The sequence below is a fragment of the Panicum virgatum genome, chromosome 5N (assembly GCF_016808335.1).
Source record: "Panicum virgatum strain AP13 chromosome 5N, P.virgatum_v5, whole genome shotgun sequence".
NCBI classification, from domain to species: Eukaryota; Viridiplantae; Streptophyta; class Magnoliopsida; order Poales; family Poaceae; genus Panicum; species Panicum virgatum.
In genome coordinates, this window is record NC_053149.1 from 3,798,436 (window position 1) to 3,819,057 (window position 20,622).

At 49.3% G+C, this 20,622-nt stretch overlaps 1 protein-coding gene across 1 annotated transcript; it reads left to right on the forward strand.

Annotated features, from left to right (window-relative positions):
• The first annotated feature begins 718 nt into the window (after window positions 1-718).
• On the forward strand, window positions 719-6,714 carry LOC120672970. Its single transcript, XM_039953615.1, has 6 exons — window positions 719-1,787; window positions 1,862-2,118; window positions 2,202-2,870; window positions 3,892-3,954; window positions 4,473-4,604; window positions 6,652-6,714. The coding sequence occupies exons 1-6, from the start codon at window positions 1,100-1,102 to the stop codon at window positions 6,712-6,714; spliced, it is 1,872 nt and encodes a 623-aa protein (XP_039809549.1). The 5' UTR covers window positions 719-1,099.
• The last annotated feature ends 13,908 nt before the right edge of the window (window positions 6,715-20,622 follow it).

Here is a 20,622-nt window from a genome sequence, read left to right on the forward strand (position 1 = left end):
CTTCGATGGATGGAGATATATGTGTGAAAGAGATAAGATTGCAACCAATTGCTAAACCTGGTGGTAGACACGATATCATATTCTTATAATTCTTAAACCAATTTTTTGAAGGGTAATTCCATTCATCCATCACAAATATCAAGAATAGGCTTCATCTTGGACAAGCACCCAAGGTACAAAGTTATGGGTGCTAACCAAGGTTTAAAATTTCGGTGAAATTTCGGCGAAATTTCGGTATTTTTTTTCGTTTTCGGTAGTTACCGGGAAGTGGAATTTCGGTAAATTTCGTTTCAAAATTCAAAAATTCAAAAAAATTTGTAAAAAAATATGTAAAAAATATGATAAAAAACTAGGTGTTTTTCTGAGCAATTAGCACTTGAAGTAATTGAAAAATAAGTTGATTTGGTTGGTTAAAATCACTAAATGGTTTCAGACCCGTTAACCAATAATAAACCCGTTAAGCGTTTTAACCTACCCAACTCACCTGGGTCCGCCCCGACGCAGCTCGTTACTCTTCCAGTGCCTTCCTCGCTCTCCTCTCTTTTCCCCTTCGTCCCTTCGCCCTTCCGCCGCCGCCAGCAGTAGATTTCGGCGCGTAGCACCGAAATTTCGGCGGAAAAACACCGGATTTCGGCCGGAATGTAGAGGATCCCGCTGCTGGGAAGGCGCGGCGGCATACCACTGCATCCCGACCGGATTTCGCTGTCTTACCGGCGAAAAAACGCTACTTCTGTCCGGATTTCGGCGCTGGCTCCGGGAAAGAAAGGTATGAGAGAGTATTTTGCGATGGTGATGCTTGTTGATGTTGATCTAAGTTAGTTACTGCTGATATGTGATGAACTTCATGCTAGTTAGAGGAAATTGGGAAGCTAGGGTTAGAGGAAATGTTAGGATTTGTTAGTTGATTTGGCATGGAATGTATAGAAAAAATCATTCAAACATTTTGGATATGAATTGTATTGAATATTAGTGATGAATTTAATAGCCGATTCATGAACTTACACCGTGCTAGTTTGTATGATGAAAAAGAGCACGAATTGTAGATACTATGTGATATTCATGAACTTACACCGTGCTATTTTTCTGTAATTGTAGGACAATGCCAGACGTAGTTTGGGAGCATGGCCAAAAGGTCGGGGGTGGTTTCAAATGCAAGTATTGCAGGGAGGAGAAGGGTGGGGGAGGAGCAACACGGTTCAAAGAGCATTTGGCACATAGGGGGAAAGATGTGAAGGACTGCCCTTCGGTTCCGATCGAAGTTAAGCAATTCTTTAGTGAGCAGTTGGACAGGAACAAGGTTAGAGCAAAAGCAAGGGCCCGAGAAAGAGTGCTGAGGGACCAAGCAGCAAGGGGGCGGCACACTGACCTAGAGGAGGAGGGTGGCCAGGGGCACGACGAGGATGCAGAGCTACAGGCTGCCTTACACCAGTCCCGCCAAGAGTATGACTTTATGCAGCAAGCTGGGCCACGATACGAGAGGGGTGGCGGATCTGGAGCTGCTTCTGGATCTATAAGTGGTGGTGTTGGAGGCAGTGGTGGACCACAGCCTTCGATGTTCAGAAGGAGTCAGTCACAAGTCCCCGAGAGGGTTAGGGACTACCACCTAGGTTTGAGCAGTGCTCCACGACAGCAAAGGATTGATACCGGCCCATGGACTGTCAAGGGGAGGACATCAAGAGAGCTTCTAGGGAGGGCATGGGCGAAGGCGTGCCATGCTGTCGGTATTCCCGGCCGGAAAGTCGATGACCCATACTTTAAAGCTGCGATCGTGGAGACCCAGAAACAAGGTAATAATGTATATTTTGAGCTACATTACATATCCTTCATTGTGATCTTAATGCTTTCTCTTCTATGACCGCAGGTGTTGGAATCAAAATATCATCAGGGAGGGAGATAGATGGAAAATATTTGGATGAGAATGTGAAGGAGATAGAGAAAGAGATAGAGAAGTGGAAGAACGAGTGGGATGAATGTGGAGTCACGATCATGTGTGATTCGTGGACGGGGCCTATGCGTAATTCGGTCATTAATTTCTTGGTGTATAGCGGTGGCACCATGTATTTCTTGAAGTCCATCAATGCGTCCTACAAAATACAGGACCATCAATACTTGTTGAAGGTAAGTCCATGTATCGATGCATTGTTCTCACCTTGGCATAAAATATAGTACCATACGCATATCACATTGGCAATGTTGTGCAGGAGATACGAGCAGTGGTCATGAAAGTGGAGCCTCACAATGTGGTTCAGCTTGTCACGGATAATGGTTCGAACTACAAAAAAGCCTGCACTGAGGAGGAGTTAGGTAGTGACGATACCACACCTGAGCCTAGTGGTGGTGAGGACATTGGTGATGATGATGATGATGATGATGATGATGATGATGATGATGATGATGATGATGATTCCAGTAGCAGTGAAGGTGATGGCAATGATGGCAACGAAAGTGGTGGTTATCGTATATCTCCTACTATAAGGTTCACTGGGGAGGAGGACTTCACCCATGCAACACAAGATACAGATCATGGAGCACCTACTTCACAACGACAAACAACATCGACACATCGACATGGTCGACAGGCCCCACTTGCATATGATGAAGATAGCTCCAACTCTGCCTCTAGTGGTCAGTACTACAACCCTTACAGTACTTCTCCCCCTGCAGGGGGCTTTCTGTGGCCACCACCAGGGGTGGTGAACCCGCCACTTCCGCAGGCAGTTGCAGCATTGCCTTATTTGGATTATCACGGCTACCTACCATATCGAGCTCCACAGTTGCAATATCGCCCACCTACGTACGTGTATTTGCCACCAACAGACGAGCCGTATGAGGGACCACCGGGAGAGAGATTTGAGGACCGAAGAATGCAGGTACTTATCCTATCAACAGAACTTATCTATACGTTTTGCTTCCTCTACTTATTCAATTTATTTCACATAAATATTTAAATGCAGAGAATATGCTACATGGATTATTCTGGACTATGTCTTTGCCTCTGTTGTATCTTTGGATTGTAATAATTCTAAGGGACTTTGGATGTATTGCGTTCTATGTGTGGACTTTGGACATGAGTTATGTGTAATAATTCTAATGGACTTTGGATGTATTACGTTGTATGTGTGGACTTTGGACATGAGTTATGTGTTAAATTGTGTATTTGTCATTGTTTTGTGGAGTTATATATATGTTATGCATTATGAACTGTCAATATACACATAATCAGGGGAAATTTTGCCAAAATTTTCAATTTTTCCATATATACACATCATTTTCTGTTAATTTGCATCATTTTACGGTGACAAAACCGAAATTTCGGTCGGAATTCACCGAAATTTCGTTTTTTGAATTTGAATTCACTTTCCGTTCGGAATTAGCGAATTTCGGCGAAATTTCGACCGAAATTTCGTTTCCGGCAAACGGCGGGATTCGGAAAAAAAACGAAAAGGTAAACCCTGGTGCTAACATTGCACGATGAATATCACGATCAATTCTGGCCTTATGCTTAGGCGTGTGCGGTGTGCATTCGGGAATGTCCACTAAACATATTAGTCAACAAAAGAGGTTAGTAGGATAAATAGCACCGACTGCAGAAGTGCACAGTCTTGGGTCTTCACAGTATAAGACGGATGGGACTTCCTCGTCTTCACCACATAGCACGTCGTTGACCCTAAAATAATTATTGAATACCAAAAGAGGAACTTGGTCTTCTGTTCTATATCAGCATTTTCAATACGGTACATGCACTATCAAAATTATGTTTGAGGCACATGGATAGTATGCATGAAGTAACTACAAGACAGAGTATGTACGATAAAACAAAATGATAATAAATTATGATTAGTTTTAGAGTATCGCTAATGGTGACTCCCATTCTATTCAAACATTGATTAGCATGAGCAAGTATACAACTCTGCAAATAACACAATAAGATTGGCAGTGGCATTACTTGCTAAGGTCAGTCTCAATTTTTTTTCCGAACAAATTCGGGGGGGGGGGGTCCCCACCTACTATTTCATTGATCGAAAGAGCTCCGAGACGGAGCCGTTACAATGACACTTACAAAGATTATCTCGGCAAGCTGAGGGAGAACAACGTGAGGTCGGCTAGGCCGAAAAGAGAGAAATTATAGGAGAGGTTACATGGACACATCCCAAATTCTAATGCAGCTCAAGAGTACACCAAATGTATTCTACCAATCGTCCATGGGACCAGCGCCGAACAACTTGCTTGCCAGGTTCACCGCAGCCAAAATGCCACCACAACACCCCTCGCAGCTACGCCGCTCTGTGGTCACCTTTTATCCAATGGTGGTCTGAATGGCAAGCGCATATCTTCTGCAAATCGGCCAATCTATATTGTATGGCTCTGGACAACAATTACCAATCAGGCGAGAATGAGGTACAAGTCAATTTTCCTACCACAACATTTCTTAATATTTTTCACTTGCAGCCTTTGACTTCTACTCTTCACAGGATGATGACCGGAATCCTCCAACAATCAGCAGGAGTGGGCAGCTGATCAACTACGCCTTGCCAGCCGATAAACCAAATATCGGCTATGGTGCTCCAACTCTGATAGATGTGACCACTGGGAGAAAACGCAAAGTATCTTACACCAAAGTGATAACGCGTAAGAAAAAGAAATCTCCAGGCCAATCTTCGGCAGCAACAGTACTTCAAACAGATGTTCCAGTAAATCTTCCTTCTTCCCCTTCAGAAGGTAAGAAAACTTGAATCCTTTATTACTTCACTTTATCTGAATGCTGATCATATTTTCACCTCACAATCAAGATACCCCTGAACACCAATCCGAAGAAGAAGAAAATCTTCAGAACACACCTCCTCCTCCAACTCCCAGGAAATCCAGGGCGGAATCTCCATTGATACAGGTACGATTTCAAAACTTGCTCATGAATATATTCTGTATATTTCTGACAATCATCCTTCAGCTTGCCGTCCATGCATGATCTGAATTACTTGGCCAGCCAAACACTGCAATCCCGAGCTCTTCACCGTAATCCCTCGTCCCTGCTGGCTCTCATCTAGAAGAAATACCCTTGAAGCAGGTAAACAACCTTTCTTTCTGTTGGCCGATCACATTACTCTTTTATTTCCATCGGCCATCTTAACTTTATCTTCCTTTCAGGCACAGGAGTCTCCGGACAACAGTCTGTTCTCCTTTCAAATCCGAGCTACTTCTCAGGAAGAAGGAGAAGAAGCGACATCAGCCGATTCAACTGTACTATCAGATGAAATCAAGGCCAAACTCCAAGAATCCCTCCAATTTCTAAATCAAGACATCGGCCAACTGATCAAGAATGCTTAGCCAATCCACGCCATCTTGGAAGAACTGGAGGGTAGACTCCCAGAAGCAATTGAAGATGCACTAACTCCTGCAGCCTTCATCGAGAGCCACCGTGCACAATTCAACAAGGCTTAGAAATAACTCGCTGATCGTCATCAGCAGGAAGAAATCATCAAACAGAGGGACGACTTCAAAACTTTGGCAGAATCGGCCATCGGCGAGATCAAATCTCTAAATGACACCCGAGCCAGCATTCTGAGAAACAAGGCTACATTGGAGGCTAAACATGATTGTCTTCTGTAGGAACTCAATCAAGTAAATCAAGCAATAGATACTGCAGATCACGATCTTTCTCAGATTCCACCGGCCATCACCAGACTCGAGAAAGATAAGAAAAAGTATGCTCGTCAGGCATACCAACTCCACAAAAGCTTGCGGCCGATTTCTGGTTCATTAGTAGACAATAATCAAGTAATCGAAAACATTGATCAAATCCTCCTGCGCGCGATAAAAGTAATTCGGGAAGCTCTAGGATTACTGTAAAATCATTTCATGTACTGCAACCTCCAGAATTAGCAGACAACTTGATCTTAATCCAGAAATTTGTCTTTATGATTTATTGCTCTAAGGGCAACTCATATCGTGTCGGCCATGTCACAACCGATGCATCTGACTTGCAAATCGGCTTTTACATATTTTTTTTTGCACTAAAGGCAATACTTCCTAGTATTGGCTATAACTTACAAAATCCGGCCGATACTACAATCGGCCATATCTCTCATTGATCAAGATTCTCCCGAAGAATCTCCTGACTTTTCTGACGTAACTTCATAATCAGCCATCCGAAAGAAATCCTTCTCCCATGCTTGACCAGAAAGACAATTCATCCGATCATAACTCACTATATGGGCTTTAGCCGATGCCACGCTGAATGACGAATCGGCCGATACTATTTCAATAGTATCGTCAACCCATTGAATCAAACATTGATGCATAGTAGATGGAATGCAACAATTGGCATGTATCCAGTCCCGACCCAACAGCAAACTGTACGAACCTTTGCCATTAATAACAAAGAAAGTAGTGGGAAGGCTCTTACTGCTAATTGTGAGATCGACGTATAATGCCCCCAAAGCAGGAGATACGACTCCTTCGAAATCCTTGAGCATCATATCAGTTTTCGTCAGATCATCTTGATTCTTCCCAAGCTTGCGTAGCATAACATAGGGCATTATATTCACAGCTGCACCTCCATCAACCAACATCTTCGTAACAGGCTTGCCATCAACGAATCCCTTCAGGAACAATGCCTTAAGATGTTGCCTCTTATCATCTTCTGGCTTCTAGAATGTTGCTGGCAATGGCTCCAAATTCAACTGTGCCATGGCTTCCTCTAATTCTGGTTCATGATCTTCGTTGCCCGGCACTATAAACTCTTTCGGCATTATGAAAACCATATTATTTGGCGCAACCGATGATCCAGCATCTTGATCACTATCGGCTCTGGGCTTAGCACGCCAAACTTGTGACTTGATCTCTTTCTTGCGCAGAATCTGTCTTTGCTCTTCTTCAATGATCTCCAGCTGGCGTAGCCTCTGAACACATCGCTTCTGAGACCTAGTCAAACCTCCTGGACACCACTGAAATTGATCAGTATGATCGGGCTCACATTCTAGATCTCTTCGCATCGGCTGATCATCTTGCACTCTTTCATCGGCCATCTGCTCTAGCCGATCGTGTGCAGGTATTCTTCTTCCAGCACGATCACAAAGCATGGTCCTGCCACCCAGTCGATCATGTACCGATACTCTTTTTCCTAGCCGATCATGCACAGGAGTGCGTTCACGCCGATAGGGCTCATGACGTGAACTTTCATATGATCAGCTGCCTTGACCATTGCATTCAGGACAATCATATGCCGATGGCAATGTCAACCCTTCTTCCCAACAGTAGAATGATCTTGCTCGCGTCGTTCCTCTTCTTCTCTACGTTGCCGCCTTTCACGATCACGCCGAAACTTGTTCAACAGCATTTGAGACGTGACACGTCTACGTGGTGTCGATGAACATCCAACATCCTTCATCGGACCCTTTCCTTTGACCTCATCGGCCGCTAGCTGCGCTTTAGGATCAATAGCCCCAGATCTCTTGGCCGATGACGACGTCAGAATCTTGGCTTGAGGAGAACCCTCATCTCTGGCCACATCAACCATGTTTGTGGCGAAATGATGCCCGTCGATCTTCATCATCTTCTTGGGAGCCTCAAATTTCAATCTCCCTTGTTCGAAAGCCATCTGAATCTGCTGTCGGAAGACCTTGCACTCATTTGTATCATGCGACGTGGCGTTATGCCACTTGCAGTACTTCATATTCTTGAGCTCATCCTCTGATGAAATCTTATGATATGGCTTCAACTTGATCAACCCCTCCGACAATAACAAGTCAAAGATCTTGTCAGCTTTGGTGATGTCAAACCCATACGACTCAGGCTCTTTCTTTCCAAATGGACATGTCACCAGCTTTTTGCTGTTCTGTATCCACTCAGCCGATGCGACCATTTCTTGCTCCTCTTCAGACTCATCATTAGCAGAATACTCCACATAGTTGATCTTCTTCTGAAAAGGCTTCTTGGACTCGTAGGATCGAGTCTCTCCTGTCATCCGACTTGCGATCTGGCTAATACTTTCAAACTTCTGCGATGCATATTTATCTTTAATATATGGCAAGAGCCCATTAAATGCTGCATCGGCCAACTGCTGATTGGACAGAACCAAACTGTAACATCGGTTCTTGACATCTCTGAACCTTTGGATAAAAGCAGCAACTGATTCATCATTTCTTTGTCTTAAACCAGTCAAATTGGTCAACTTCAATTCAGTAACCCCAGAGTAGAAAAATTGATGAAATTGTCTCTCTAGATCGGCCCAATGTAATATGGAATTTGCTGGCAAAGTAGTGAACCAAGCAAAGGCCGATCCAGACAAAGACAAGGAGAACAAACGGACTCTGAGTATATCATAGTTGCCCGCTTCTCCCAACTGTAGAAGGAATATGTTAACGTGCTCCATTGTAGAAACTTCTCCCTGCCCTGAGAACTTCGTGAAGTCAGGCATCTTGTCCTTGTTGGGGAGAGGAATCTGATTGTAAGCCGGAGAATAGGGAGCCTTGTACATAACAGATTGTTGCTTCAGCCTTAAGCCAAACTGCTCCCTCATCACTTCAGCTATCTTCGTGCTCCAATCAACTTATGTTTCAACATTTAGTGCCTGTTGGGGAGAAGCCACGCTCGCTGTGTTGGTCATCATTGCAAGTTGCTGAGCTACATGGTTCATCGGCTGTTGAGCCGATTGCATCTGTTGTGCTTGCTGGGACATCTGATTGGGTATCTGCCGAGTCATCATCGGCTGTATAGCTAATGGGTTAGCCGATTGTTGACCAGTAATATCCATGTATGGCACATTGACATACCGTATCTGTCCGGTTGCTTGATTGTGGAATACCCATTTTACTCCCTTTTGATGTGGAGATTGCGACAACAACACTTCCGAAGGAGACTGGGGTTGGAGCAGGATAGCAAGACGCTGTTGTGGGGTCATCGGCGATGGCGCCGATGCATTAGCTTGTGCCATCTGTTGTGGACTCCATGCGCCTTGTGCATTCAGTTGTGTTGCCGATGCATCCTGCTGTGCACCCATCGGCTGAACGGCCGATGGATCAGGCTGAAAGGCTATCGGCTGAGAAGCCGATGCATTAAACTGCATCTTGGATGGCGTAGAAAAGAAATCCGGATGCATACCATACCCAGTAGCAGGATCCCATCCTCTAGGAAATACGGACGCAGATCCATCTTGCACAGTTGTAGCAATCGGCGGCGTGGTTGAGTAAATAGGATCTGCTGTACCCGCCGATGCTGCAGTAGTAATCTGGGGTGAAGTTTGACTGTTGCTTGTTCCTACCTGGCTATTTTGAGCCGACAGGGCTGCTGCCATATATATTTCCAAGGGAACATACTGCATCTGATCTGGCTGTATATAGCAAGGACCCATACACCCTGGAAACATGCCTTCAGTAAAAGTCTTAACCACCACATTGTGCACTGTGTTGCCCATGACTATTGCACTCTTGATTACAGCTTGTGCTACAGCTTGGCCAACTGCATCCATCATCTTGCTTTCACGTTGAGCCTCGGTCAATGGCTGGAAAGATGGAAGATTAAACTTCTTGATCACCTCACCAGATCTGTTGACGTTGTACGACTTGAGGCATTCACGTTTGAATTTCTCCACCAGCTCTTCATATTCCTTCTTTTGTTCTTCTTTGAGTTTATCTTCAGGAACAGGAATTTGGTTCTCTTCACTGACTGTAGATTTATCAGTAATGTCCACCATGTTGAAGCTTTCGGTCCCACTGGGCGTGCCAAAAGATGTGTTGACGCAAAAATCAACACACTGGAATCCGAGGGCAAGTGTACGCTGAGTCACGGAAAGTCAACAAAGCATGCCAGTCAATTTGACCTGAAATTGATAAGGGAGAAAACAAAGTCAAATTCGAGAGCGTTTTGGCTGGGATTCCGAATACCTCTCAGATGGGCGTATCAGCAAGCTTTGCCGATACTATAGACGACAAAAAGATATTAAATGCAAGCGCGTAGTAAACGAACGTATCGGCAGGATCAGCCGATACACTAAACGACAAAACCGGCTTTGAACAGCCGATCGTGTATGTATGACAAGATCTAAGCTACGAATGTGTAACTCAGATGATGTGAAGCTAAAAATAGATCTAAACCGGCTCTTGAGATAACAAAAGTGTTACTCCAAAATCTAAAGCCGATCTAGTATGTTTTTAGATGTGATAATGGCCAAAAAGCATAGAAAAACCTACAAATCTAGCCGATATCGATAACTGATGAATAAATCTAGATGAGACGACAGCGATGCGCCCGAAAGTCAAAGCCTAGATAAACTCGATAACTTTTGAATAGATTTGAACGAAGCCACAGCGATGTGCCCGGTAGCTAAAGCTCAAATATACTCGGTAAAATGAAAACTCACCAGCAAATCAAGTCGCTCGAATGTGAGGCAATCAAGTCGCTCGAATGTGAGGCGTCCTTGATCAACTTGAAAGAACTCATCGAAAAAAGAAGAGAAAAGGCGATGTCGCCGAAAAAGTGCAAAGGAATTATAAAGTTTGTTGTATTGGATGTGTATCAAGTTTTTCCGGTCCCTTACAACCCATATTTATAGTCTAGTGCTATCAAGTCCTAGCCGATTATGGCGAATATTACTCGACTTAAAAGAAAAGACTATCTAAAGATAAACTACTTTAAATATTACAATCGAATCATCAAGATTCTCGTAGAGTCCGGATCCTCTTCTCCTTTCTTGACTTCATCGGCAACTCTCCATCGGCCGAGCACCAGAGCTAGCAGATCAGCATCTTCGCAGAATATCCTCCTGGCCCATCGAACGAACTTCCATCGGCCGATTCCAACCCTGTGTATCTTTTGGTTTCTTCCAAATCGGTCATCTTCCCTTCACAAGAATCACCTTCCTTGACACGTGTCAAAAAACAGTGTCAACAACATGGTTCTCCACAAGTAAAATGGATCATGGAAGTCCTTTTGGTAGTTCTCTTCCTCACACCCCACACCCGTCCTCCAGATGAGAGTGGGCATGGCTTATGTTTCTGGTGCTAGAAGAATGCTTGCGAACGGCGGGGGATCCTCCTTAGGCATGAACTCGTCAACGAGCTCATCCCGCCAACCGCTGCCCGACGCCGAGGAGTTCGAGGGCTTGCTGCTGGAGTTAGGCAGGCCAGGCCACTGGTCTGCCGGCTCCCTTGCCAATCGACGAGGGGGGCTCCCTGCTTCTGGTGGCCTCCTTGGACTCCCCTTGGCGCCGATCTGGAGACCTTGTAACATCCCAAAATTCGCTAAGTTAAATCGTAAGCTGATTAGTTTCAAAATCGAGTTTCCGTCGTTGAGCTCAAGTGTTTCCCTAAAGCCCTAACCCTAATATTTCGGGAACTTCCCCTGTTCTGCCCGATCTCCTGATCCCCGAAAGACCCGACCCCGACACCCGAATCCATCACCCTGTTCGCCCTTGACCCGCGCACGCACCCGGCCGCGCACGCACCCGACCGTGCATGCGTGATCGGCGCTGCTCGTGGCCGACCGCGCGTCGTGGATCCGGCGCGAATCTCTCTCCCTCTCTCTTCTCTCCCTTCTCTCTCTCCCTTTCTTTTCTTTTTCTTTTCTCATTTTTCTTCTTTTCTTTCTTTTTCCTCTCCTCTCTCCTTCCCTGCGCGCTCGGCCCTCCCCTCCTCTCTCTCTGCTCCCGAGCGCCGCCCGACCCGGCTTTTCCCCCTCCTGCTCTGCTCGGCCGCGCACACGCCGCCAGCCCGGTCCACGACCTCGCCCCACGCTGCATAGCCGCGTACCGCCGGCCCCGAACCCCGCCTGCCCGCGCGCGCCTCCTGGCCGTGCGCCCCGCCTGCCCAGCCCGCACACACGCCCACGCGTGCGCACGCACGCGCACGCCACGCCGCGGCGCCCCGAGCCGTGCCCCCGCCGCTCGCCTCTGCCCGCTGAGCCGACGATGCGTCATGTCGCCGGCCGCATCTCCGACCCCCACGCACGCGCCGTCGCCCTGGGCGCACAGCGCCGGCAACCTCGGCACAGCGCCGCCTGCGACGGTCGCCGCCTGCCCGAGGCGTCGCATCACCTCGCCGTACTCACCCCGCCCGCCGTTGACGCCCGCACATTGCCGATCCGGCCCTCCACCGCCATTAACTCGGCCGCCGGCCTCCGCCCGCGTCCCGCCAAGCCGTCACCTCCTTGCTCGCCTATAAAGAGCCCCCCGAGCTCCACAGCCACCGCCGCACAGCTTCCTCCCGAGCCCCAGCACCGCCACTGCCACCATAGCCACCAAGCGCTGCCCGCCGCCGTGGAGAGCCATCCACAGGACGCCACTACCCAAGGTGAGCAGGTGAATCGAGTTCCCGGAGCCCCGTGATGCTTTTCCCCCTCCCCTTGCTCACTGCCACACCTCTGGGACGCCGGTCCGAAGCGACCGCCGCCCGCCGCCGCCCGCCGTCGTGGCCAAACCGCCCTGGGACCACCCCGCCCGAGCTGCGGCCGGGAATCGGCCCCGCGGGCCTCCCTGACCCTTTTCCCCTTACCTCGGAGCCGCCCCGAGCCCCTGGCCGCCGGATTCGGCAACGCCGGCGAGCCGCCTCCCCCTCCCCTGTTTCCCCGTGCGAGGGGAGGAAGAGGACAGGGCATTTTGCCCGTAACCCCATGGCCCTTCCTCTAAATACTCAAGAACCCTTCCACCTTTTAACATTCTTGCAAATAAAACCCTTCCCTTTAATATATTTCGAAATAAACCCTCCCCCCATATAAAACTAATTATAAATAAACCCCTACATCTTTTCAATATGTCCCGATTGTTTCTAGAAATTACGATCAAGCCCTTCCACTCTTAGAAATAATTACAAGCAGGTCCCTGGCCCCTTATTTAACCCCTAACCCTTTATATAACTTATCATTTCATGCACCAAACGAACTTTGATCGACCCGAAACTCTACCACGCCTTTCTTAACCTAGTCTCGGCTATGCCGTTAAGAAACCACCCCAAAATATTACTCCAAACTCCATTTCTTAATTATTTCCGATTCGAGCTCAACGATAAAACCTTTATTACTTTTTCTTGATTGTGTGTTTATTTGTATGTGACATAGACCACGGTGTGAATGAAAGAGAGCCCGTTGACGAGCAGTACTGTGAGCCCGTGAACGAGGACCAGTTTCGCGACTCCGAGCCCGAAGGACAGGACCTCCCCGAAGGCTACGAAGACGGCAAGTTCAATCCCATCCTTTGATGCATGTTTCTGTCCTAGTTTTTATAAACACAACCTATTGGTCTGTTTTATAAAATTGCATATGTTTTGCCTGCATGAAAACACGGTTGGATAGCCACCCCTTGATTTGTTATAACCATTCCTTGACCACCTAGATTAATGTCTGATTTTGCTTGGACGTTAATCAATATTAGAATGCTTAGGACTTTACTCATAATACGGTTTATTTTATAAAGAAAATGTGTGCGTATGTGGGATGGGATAAATGTGGTGTTTTTGTAAAGAAAGTTTAGACGGGATGGATGGCATTTCTACGGATTTGCCTTTTGGTGTGCTCGTGCCGTTGTGGCAGGGCAAGGAAGGGAGATATCCATCTTGTCACCCCTAAGGACCGAGTTGGTGTTACATCTCACCTAACTCAAATATCGTGCAAACCACTCGACCGTTGAATGGGCAACGGCTTAGCATAAATCCCACTAGTTGATGTGATAGCCATCAGGAGGGCTGAGAGCAACGGGTGACCAAGGAAAAGGGATATGTTCAGTGTGACTCATACCCCGGTCGTACCTCAGAGATAGGTTGATGACCCTTTGGTGAATCCCGTGATGGCGAATCAGGTCTAGCTAAGGTGGGTAATGGCTATGTCGGGATCTACACCGACACTTCGGTGCTCGTGTTGTGGTACCCGCTTGTGGGTAAAGTTGCACACCTCTGCAGAGTTAAGAATCTATTCGAATAGTCCGTGCCCACGGTACTGGGCGAGTTACGGTGTGGTCTCACTACTAGTGTTTACCTTGGGATGGGCTAGCGTGAGTTGTTTTGAAAATGTGTCCGGCAGTTGTGCCGTGTGCTACGACGGACGGGGAGTCCGGTAGCAGTTTAAAACTTGAACTCCGTGTTACTCAATACAAAAACTGGTTTCTGAAAAGTTTTTCTGCTAAATAAACCCCTGCATAAAAGTTAGCTTTCTGCAAATGAAACCGTAACCTTACCCTTGATTTACCTGTGCATATTATTCTAATATAACCCCCTCCGTGGGTGTGGTTGGACTTGCTGAGTACGTTTGTACTCACCCCATTCTTAATTTTTACAGAGGAAGACCCAGACTTCGTACCAGACGACGCCGAGTAGGGTTATCATTCTACACCCAACCGTGCCTGTGGAACCGGCCCTGTTCGAGATGATTTCGTTGACGCAGTACTCTGAGCCCGAGCTAGATCCCATGTGGGTCACGCTCTGGTGTTATGTCGTAGCTTGGTTACTTTTTATTATCATCTGTATTGAGTGTCCTCCTCGGAGGTTTGTATGGTAATGAACCATCTGATGTAATAAATGTGGCATCAGCCTCCTGGGACTGATGTTTGTATCACATTTAAGTTCTCTCTTATGAGGGGACGCTTCAGACCTGGTGGTGGTGTGGACCTTCCCTACCACGGGGGTCGCCCCTCTGCGTCATTCTGGCGGTTGCGGCTCTCCCGAGATCTCGGGTGGGCACATCATGCGTCGTCGACACGGAGCCGTAGATCCGCTGCCTCATCTTCCAGCTACAGCTGGAAGGCGGCACAACTTGGTGCCATGCTTCATGGCAGTGGGGGGCGGTCATGGGCTCCTCTCTCGTCTGGCAGGGTGGTCTTGCAGCCAGGATGGGTCTCCGCGCTTCCTTTCGAAGGCGGGAGGTTAGTGTGGTGCGACTGGAAGGCACCACAACCAACTGAAGGAGATCATGGCCCGTCTTCCAGCGCCTGAGGAAGATACCCAGAAGCGGTGCCAGCAGGGGGTTTGGGCTAACCTTAGATCCATTAAACTCCCCTTCGACGCCATCGTCTGCCTCTACCTCTGCCGGGGGCTTTTTGGCGTGGCTGATGCTAGGAGAAGCCTTGCGAGGTGCTACAAGAAGTCTTGCGACGTTCTTTGGCCATGTCCTCCAGCTTGCCAGGTAGCAGCAATTGCCTTAGCCCCCTTTTTGTTGCTCCCTTGGTGGGAGTAAATGGATTTGATCCATTGTATCCGTTGTTTTCCTGAGTTGAGAACAGCCAGCTTTCGTTTGTTGTAACAGCTTACGGCCGGTTGTTGTAAGGAGATGATTGATGAAATAAAGTTAGCCCTTGGGCGTTCCTGTTTGTTTTATGTTACCACACTGTTTCTTTCGTTTCGTGCCTCAACGGTGAATGACTCCACTGCGATCGGTGGCGATCGGAGTAGGTGAACCCTACCACTTGACCTAGATGGCCCGAAATGGTAGGTTCGGTGAGCTTGATAGTGGGTACGCCCATTTAAGGACAATCCGAGTGAAGTCCGACCCCGCCGTGGACGACCGGGTCGACGGAGCCCCATTGGGAGCACTCCACTGCTCTAAAGTCCGCATCCCAGTCAGATACTCGAGCCGTCAGCCAGCTCGGGGGGCCTAGTTGGCCTCCCCCCTGGAGGGGATTCTGTGGGACGCTAGAGGCCGGATCGGACAAGAAAATTTGAGATGACCCGACTGCAACCAGGGTAGGTCAGGCTTGGGCCGCTTGGTGCTTGTCTCGGTTTTTCTTCCCTGGCTCTTTGAGTCAAGGTGGCGCGGATCCCTTGGCGGATTGGCCTTCGAACCTTGAGATCGAATCATGCGGTTATGATTCGTTTGAGGCATGAAAATGGTTCGCCATCTTCCCTGCAAATGGAAACGAATTGACGATGGAGATTTAATTGGAACTATGGAATACGCACCCGTTGAACCGATGCGTCGCGCCGGTTGCCACAGGGAGGTCCATTGGCGCCGACTTGTGTCTCGAGACGTCGCTTCGCTTGGGAACCGCCGCGGAGTGATGATGATGATCACCTATTTAACCCCTAGCCTCGCGCCGTCTCGTCTCTGTCGACATTGTTGCCTGCCAGTTCTCAGAGAAAAACAGAGAGAAGGAGAGGGCAGAGTGCAGGGGAAAGGAGAAGGAGGAGGAGAGCTAACCGCCTTCATCGTCGTCGTCGATGTTCTCCTGATGGCTGACGGCAAGCATCCCCGCGATGAGGGGTCCAGTGCTCCGCCGCACGGTCTGCCACGGGTATGCCGCGAGCTCTTTCGAGGAAGGTATTTTTCGACGCCATCCTCATTCATCTGTCCCTGCATTTTACTTTGCTGTGTTTGTGATGATACCTGCGCGGTGGTAGGGTGCCGTCGACGGGTCCCGGAACATGGATCGCGGGGCAAGGTGGCGTTGGGCCGTCGGGCGGCCCCGTTGCCTCCGGCTCCTCTTCATCTGGCGGACCTCCAGCGCAAGGCGGCGCTGGAATGTCTGCTGCTGGTGGTGGTGGTTCGGGGTCATCCTCCGTCGCGCCCCTGGTGCTGGTCATCGAGGCGCCATCGGTTGCTGCTGCTATCTGGCCGGACCTGCCCGCGCCGGGTTCGCCTGCAGCGTCTGCTACGTCCTCGGAGTCCGGCTACGCGGAGGTCCGCCCGGACATACCAATTCTGTAGCGGGAGTGCGACTTGGCACGCAGTCTCTTCTCAGCCGCCTCGGTCGAAATCGAGCACCTACGGGAGAGCCTGCTGGCAGTCGAGGTGGCTCGGGGCGCTACCGAAGAGGAGGTGTGCGCGGCGAGGGACGCTGCAGTGGACGCCCAGGCCCGTGCCTTTGGTGAGTTCTATTCTTGATCATGCCTTCCATCCCCTGTTTATCCTGTATTTCACATTTTTTGTCCGTAGTGCTGGAGGAGGAGTTGGAGGCCGTCCGCCGCGAGGTGACGGACCTGCAGCGCCGCCTTGGTGAGGTGGAGGACCAGCGCGAGGCCCTGGAGGATGGCGTGCTCGCTGTCTTCCGTGTGGTGGAGCTCCAGCACGGCGGTTCATCGGCGGGCCATGCTGGACTTCACCGGGTTCGGGTGGGTCGTCACGGCGGAGATGGACGTCGATGACCTCCTACGACGCGGCGCGGATCCGGAGCTGGATGACCCATATGGACCGGGCGGGAAGGCAGCGGAGCACGCGGCCGGCTGGCGGCCAGTTTTTTATTTTGCTTAATTATGAATTGTATGTAAGTACTGTGCCCCAAGCTATTCGTGCGGCTTGGGTGAATATCTGGGGTGTTCACTGTGTGTGTGGCGCCCCTAACTATGTTTAATTTCGTGTTTGCTTCTCATATTTTTGCTCTGTTTTCCGTCTCGCCCGGGTTTGTTTTTTTTGAAAGTGTTCTGACGTTTGCTTTTTGATTTGGCTATGGGAGTTTCTATGTGTTGTGTGGCAGGAGAAACCGGTGTGCGCGTGCTGCGCAGTCCACCCCAGTGAGGCCCCCGAGCGCCTTGGCCTGAGAGTGCTTAGGGCAAGGGGCTGTAGAGGCGAAAAACAACAGAAAGTAGGATGGTCGAAGACCATGGTCTGGCCCCCGAGCACTCTGAGCCAAATGTGGATGGGTCGGGGTGCTAGAAACCAGAGAGCTTGTGTGTTATGGGTAGGTAAAAAATGCAGGTGTCTGGCCCCCGAGTGATTCCGGGCCGGAAGTGGCTAGGTCGGGATGCCGGGTGAGTGCACTGTGTTGTGAGGGGAGAAAAAAGAATCGACAGGTGTCGGGCCCCCGAGTGCTCCGAGCCGGACATGGCCGAGTTGGGGCACTTGGACTGAGCCGCTAGTGCTCCTTACGGGAAAAAACATCGTAACTGTTCTATGTTCCAAGAGTTGGTTAGAATGTTATCGTCGGAGTCTTTTAGCTTGTAGGTGCCTGGCCGTATCACCTCTACGATGCTGTAAGGTCCTTCCCATGGTGGCGAGAGCTTGTGCTTGTCCTTCGTCGACATGACTCGTCTTAGGACCAGATCTCTGACCTGCAGCGTCCTCTCCCGTATGCGCCTCTTGTGGTACCTGCGTAAAGTTTGCTGGTAACGGGCTGATCAGTGTAGCGTTGCTAGCCTTGCTTCCTCTAAGAATTCCATGGCGTCCCTCTGGGCTTCGGCTGCCATTTCTGGGTCAAAGGCCTTGACTCCCGGTGCACCGTAGTTCAGATCGGAAGGCATCACGGCCTCGGACCCGTATGTTAGGAAGAAAGGTGTTAGTCCTGTGGACCGATTAGGCGTGGTTCACAAGCTCCAGAGCACTACCGGCAGTTCTTCCACCCAGCGATCCGCAAATTATTTGAGCATGTCAAAAATGCGCGGTTTGAGCCCTTGGAGGATTAGGCCGTTAGCTCTTTCTGCTTGCCCGTTTGTGCGTGGGTGTCCAACCAATGCCCAGACGATCCGGATCCCGTATCCTTTCGCGAACTCTTGGAAGTAGTGGCCTGTGAAATTGGTTCTGTTGTCGGTGATGATGGAATTGGGCACGCCGAATCTGTAAACGATGTCTAAGAAGAACTTGACATCTTCCTTGGAATCGATTGTGGTGATCGGTTTTGCCTCTATCCATTTGGTGAACTTGTCGATTGCGACAAGTAGGTGGGTGAACCCTCCTGGTGCCTTTTTGAGGAGCCTGACCATGTCTAGACCCCATATGGTGAATGGCCATGTTATGGGGATGGTTTGAAGGGCTTGGGCTGGCAGGTGGGTTTGCTTTGCGTAGAATTGGCAGCCTTTGCATGCGCGGACGATTTCTTCCGTGTTGCGCAGTGCTGTTGGCCAGTAGAATCCCTGTCGGAAAGCTTTTCCGACCAGGGAGCATGGTGCAGCATGGTGTTTGCAGATCCCGGCGTGCATCTCGAGAAGAAGCTCCTTGCCCTGGGCAATGGGGATACATTTCATGAGAATGCCAGTTTCTGAGGGGCTGCATTTGTAGAGCTCGCCGTCGATTATGTCGAAGGTTTTGGCTCGTCGGGCTACCCGGCGGGCTGTGTTGCGCTCCTCGGGGAGGACTTCGTGTAGGAGATAAGCCAATAGGTTGGCTCTCCAATCCGTGTTGTCTGCCTGGCTTGGGTCAGGTTGTCCTGTAGCAAGACAGGTTGGGACCCGGGTACCTGGTAGGGGGCTAGGTCGGACGGAGCGTGCTCTATTTTCTCTGCATGCTCTGTTTCCCCTGTTTTTGTCATGTCTGCGGCCTACTATTTCTCTCGTGCTGACGGCGCATTCAGGTCGTTGACGAAAACGCCATTGGGCGCCGGCTTGCGCTCGGCGGCCATCTTTGCGAGAGCGTCTGCATCGGGGTTATGCTTCCATGGGATCTGGTGGAGCTCCAGACCCCGGAATCTCCCTTCTAGCTTACGGATTTCCTGGCAGTATGCGTCCATGAGGGGGCTTGGCAGTTAGAGTTCTCCGATGTCGATTACTAGCTTGGAGTCGCCATAGACGTACAAGCGGGTTGCTCCGATGTCGATGGCTATGCGGAGGCCACTGATGAGCGCCTCATACTCGACGACGTTGTTTGATGTGGGGAAGTGGAGGCAGACTGTGTACTGGAACTTGTCTCCTTCTGGGGAGACCAGGATGACCCGGCCCCCGCGCCGGGTCCCATGACCGACCCGTCGAAGTAGAGGGTCCAGTACTCGTGAGAGATTTCTTGGGTCGGAGCTTGAACTTCCGTCCACTCGGCGATGAATGTTGGCATTTCTTAGCGTCATCACTAGAAGTGGTTAGTTCCTAGCAACGGCACCTCAAAGATGCCATGTGGTATGTCTTAATGTTTACAGAAGGATCCGCAAGCGCAAGGATATACCGTTGTAGCATTTCACCCAAAAGTATTCAGGGTATCGTTATTTATATTTTCCCAAGGGATGGCTAGGTTGTGTAAAGTGTATTTACTTAGTTACATAACCATGACACGTATGAGCAAGATGAAGACCACTGACTATATAGGGGTAAGTGATAAATGAAGGATAATCATGGGTAATGTGACACACACAGAACAACCAACTCTCATGAATAAAGAATAGACAAGCAATCCTAAGGTTAGTGGGAGCATAGGCAAAGATTCCTATCATACTAATCATATTAGCGGATAAGTTACATTAGCCACATTGCTTAGAGCTGCAGGTGCCGAGAAATTAGGGACATCGGGAAGAATGACCCGCACTGGAGAACATCCAGTCCCGTTTTATCTTCGCATGAACTCCTACACCGTACCCGAACGTCGGAGAGTACGCTAACCGAGAAGCAGCTTCCCGGCGGACCGATAGGGCTGTCACCACCTGCGGTGTACCCCATTCACACCGTGGAGCACCGTCATATATGAAGGATCCCGCATACCCGGGCACCATGCCCGCATATGAGGTCACTACCCTAGCACCCCCGGGTCCCCCACCCTTCGGATGGACAGGTAAGATGCTAAGGCAAGCCCGAAAGCACAACGAACCGATATCCTTACCCAGATCATCCGGTCTAAGCATGCAACTACTATAACTTGGATAAACACTGATCAAGGCTAAGCAAGCTATGAACATAGCAAGATAACCAAGAACGAACTCTTAATGATTAGCATAAAGAAAGTCAGAATACAAAGCCATACCAGAGGCCGAGGATTGCTCGCCGACCCCGAGGACGACTGGATTCGCTAAGAGATGAA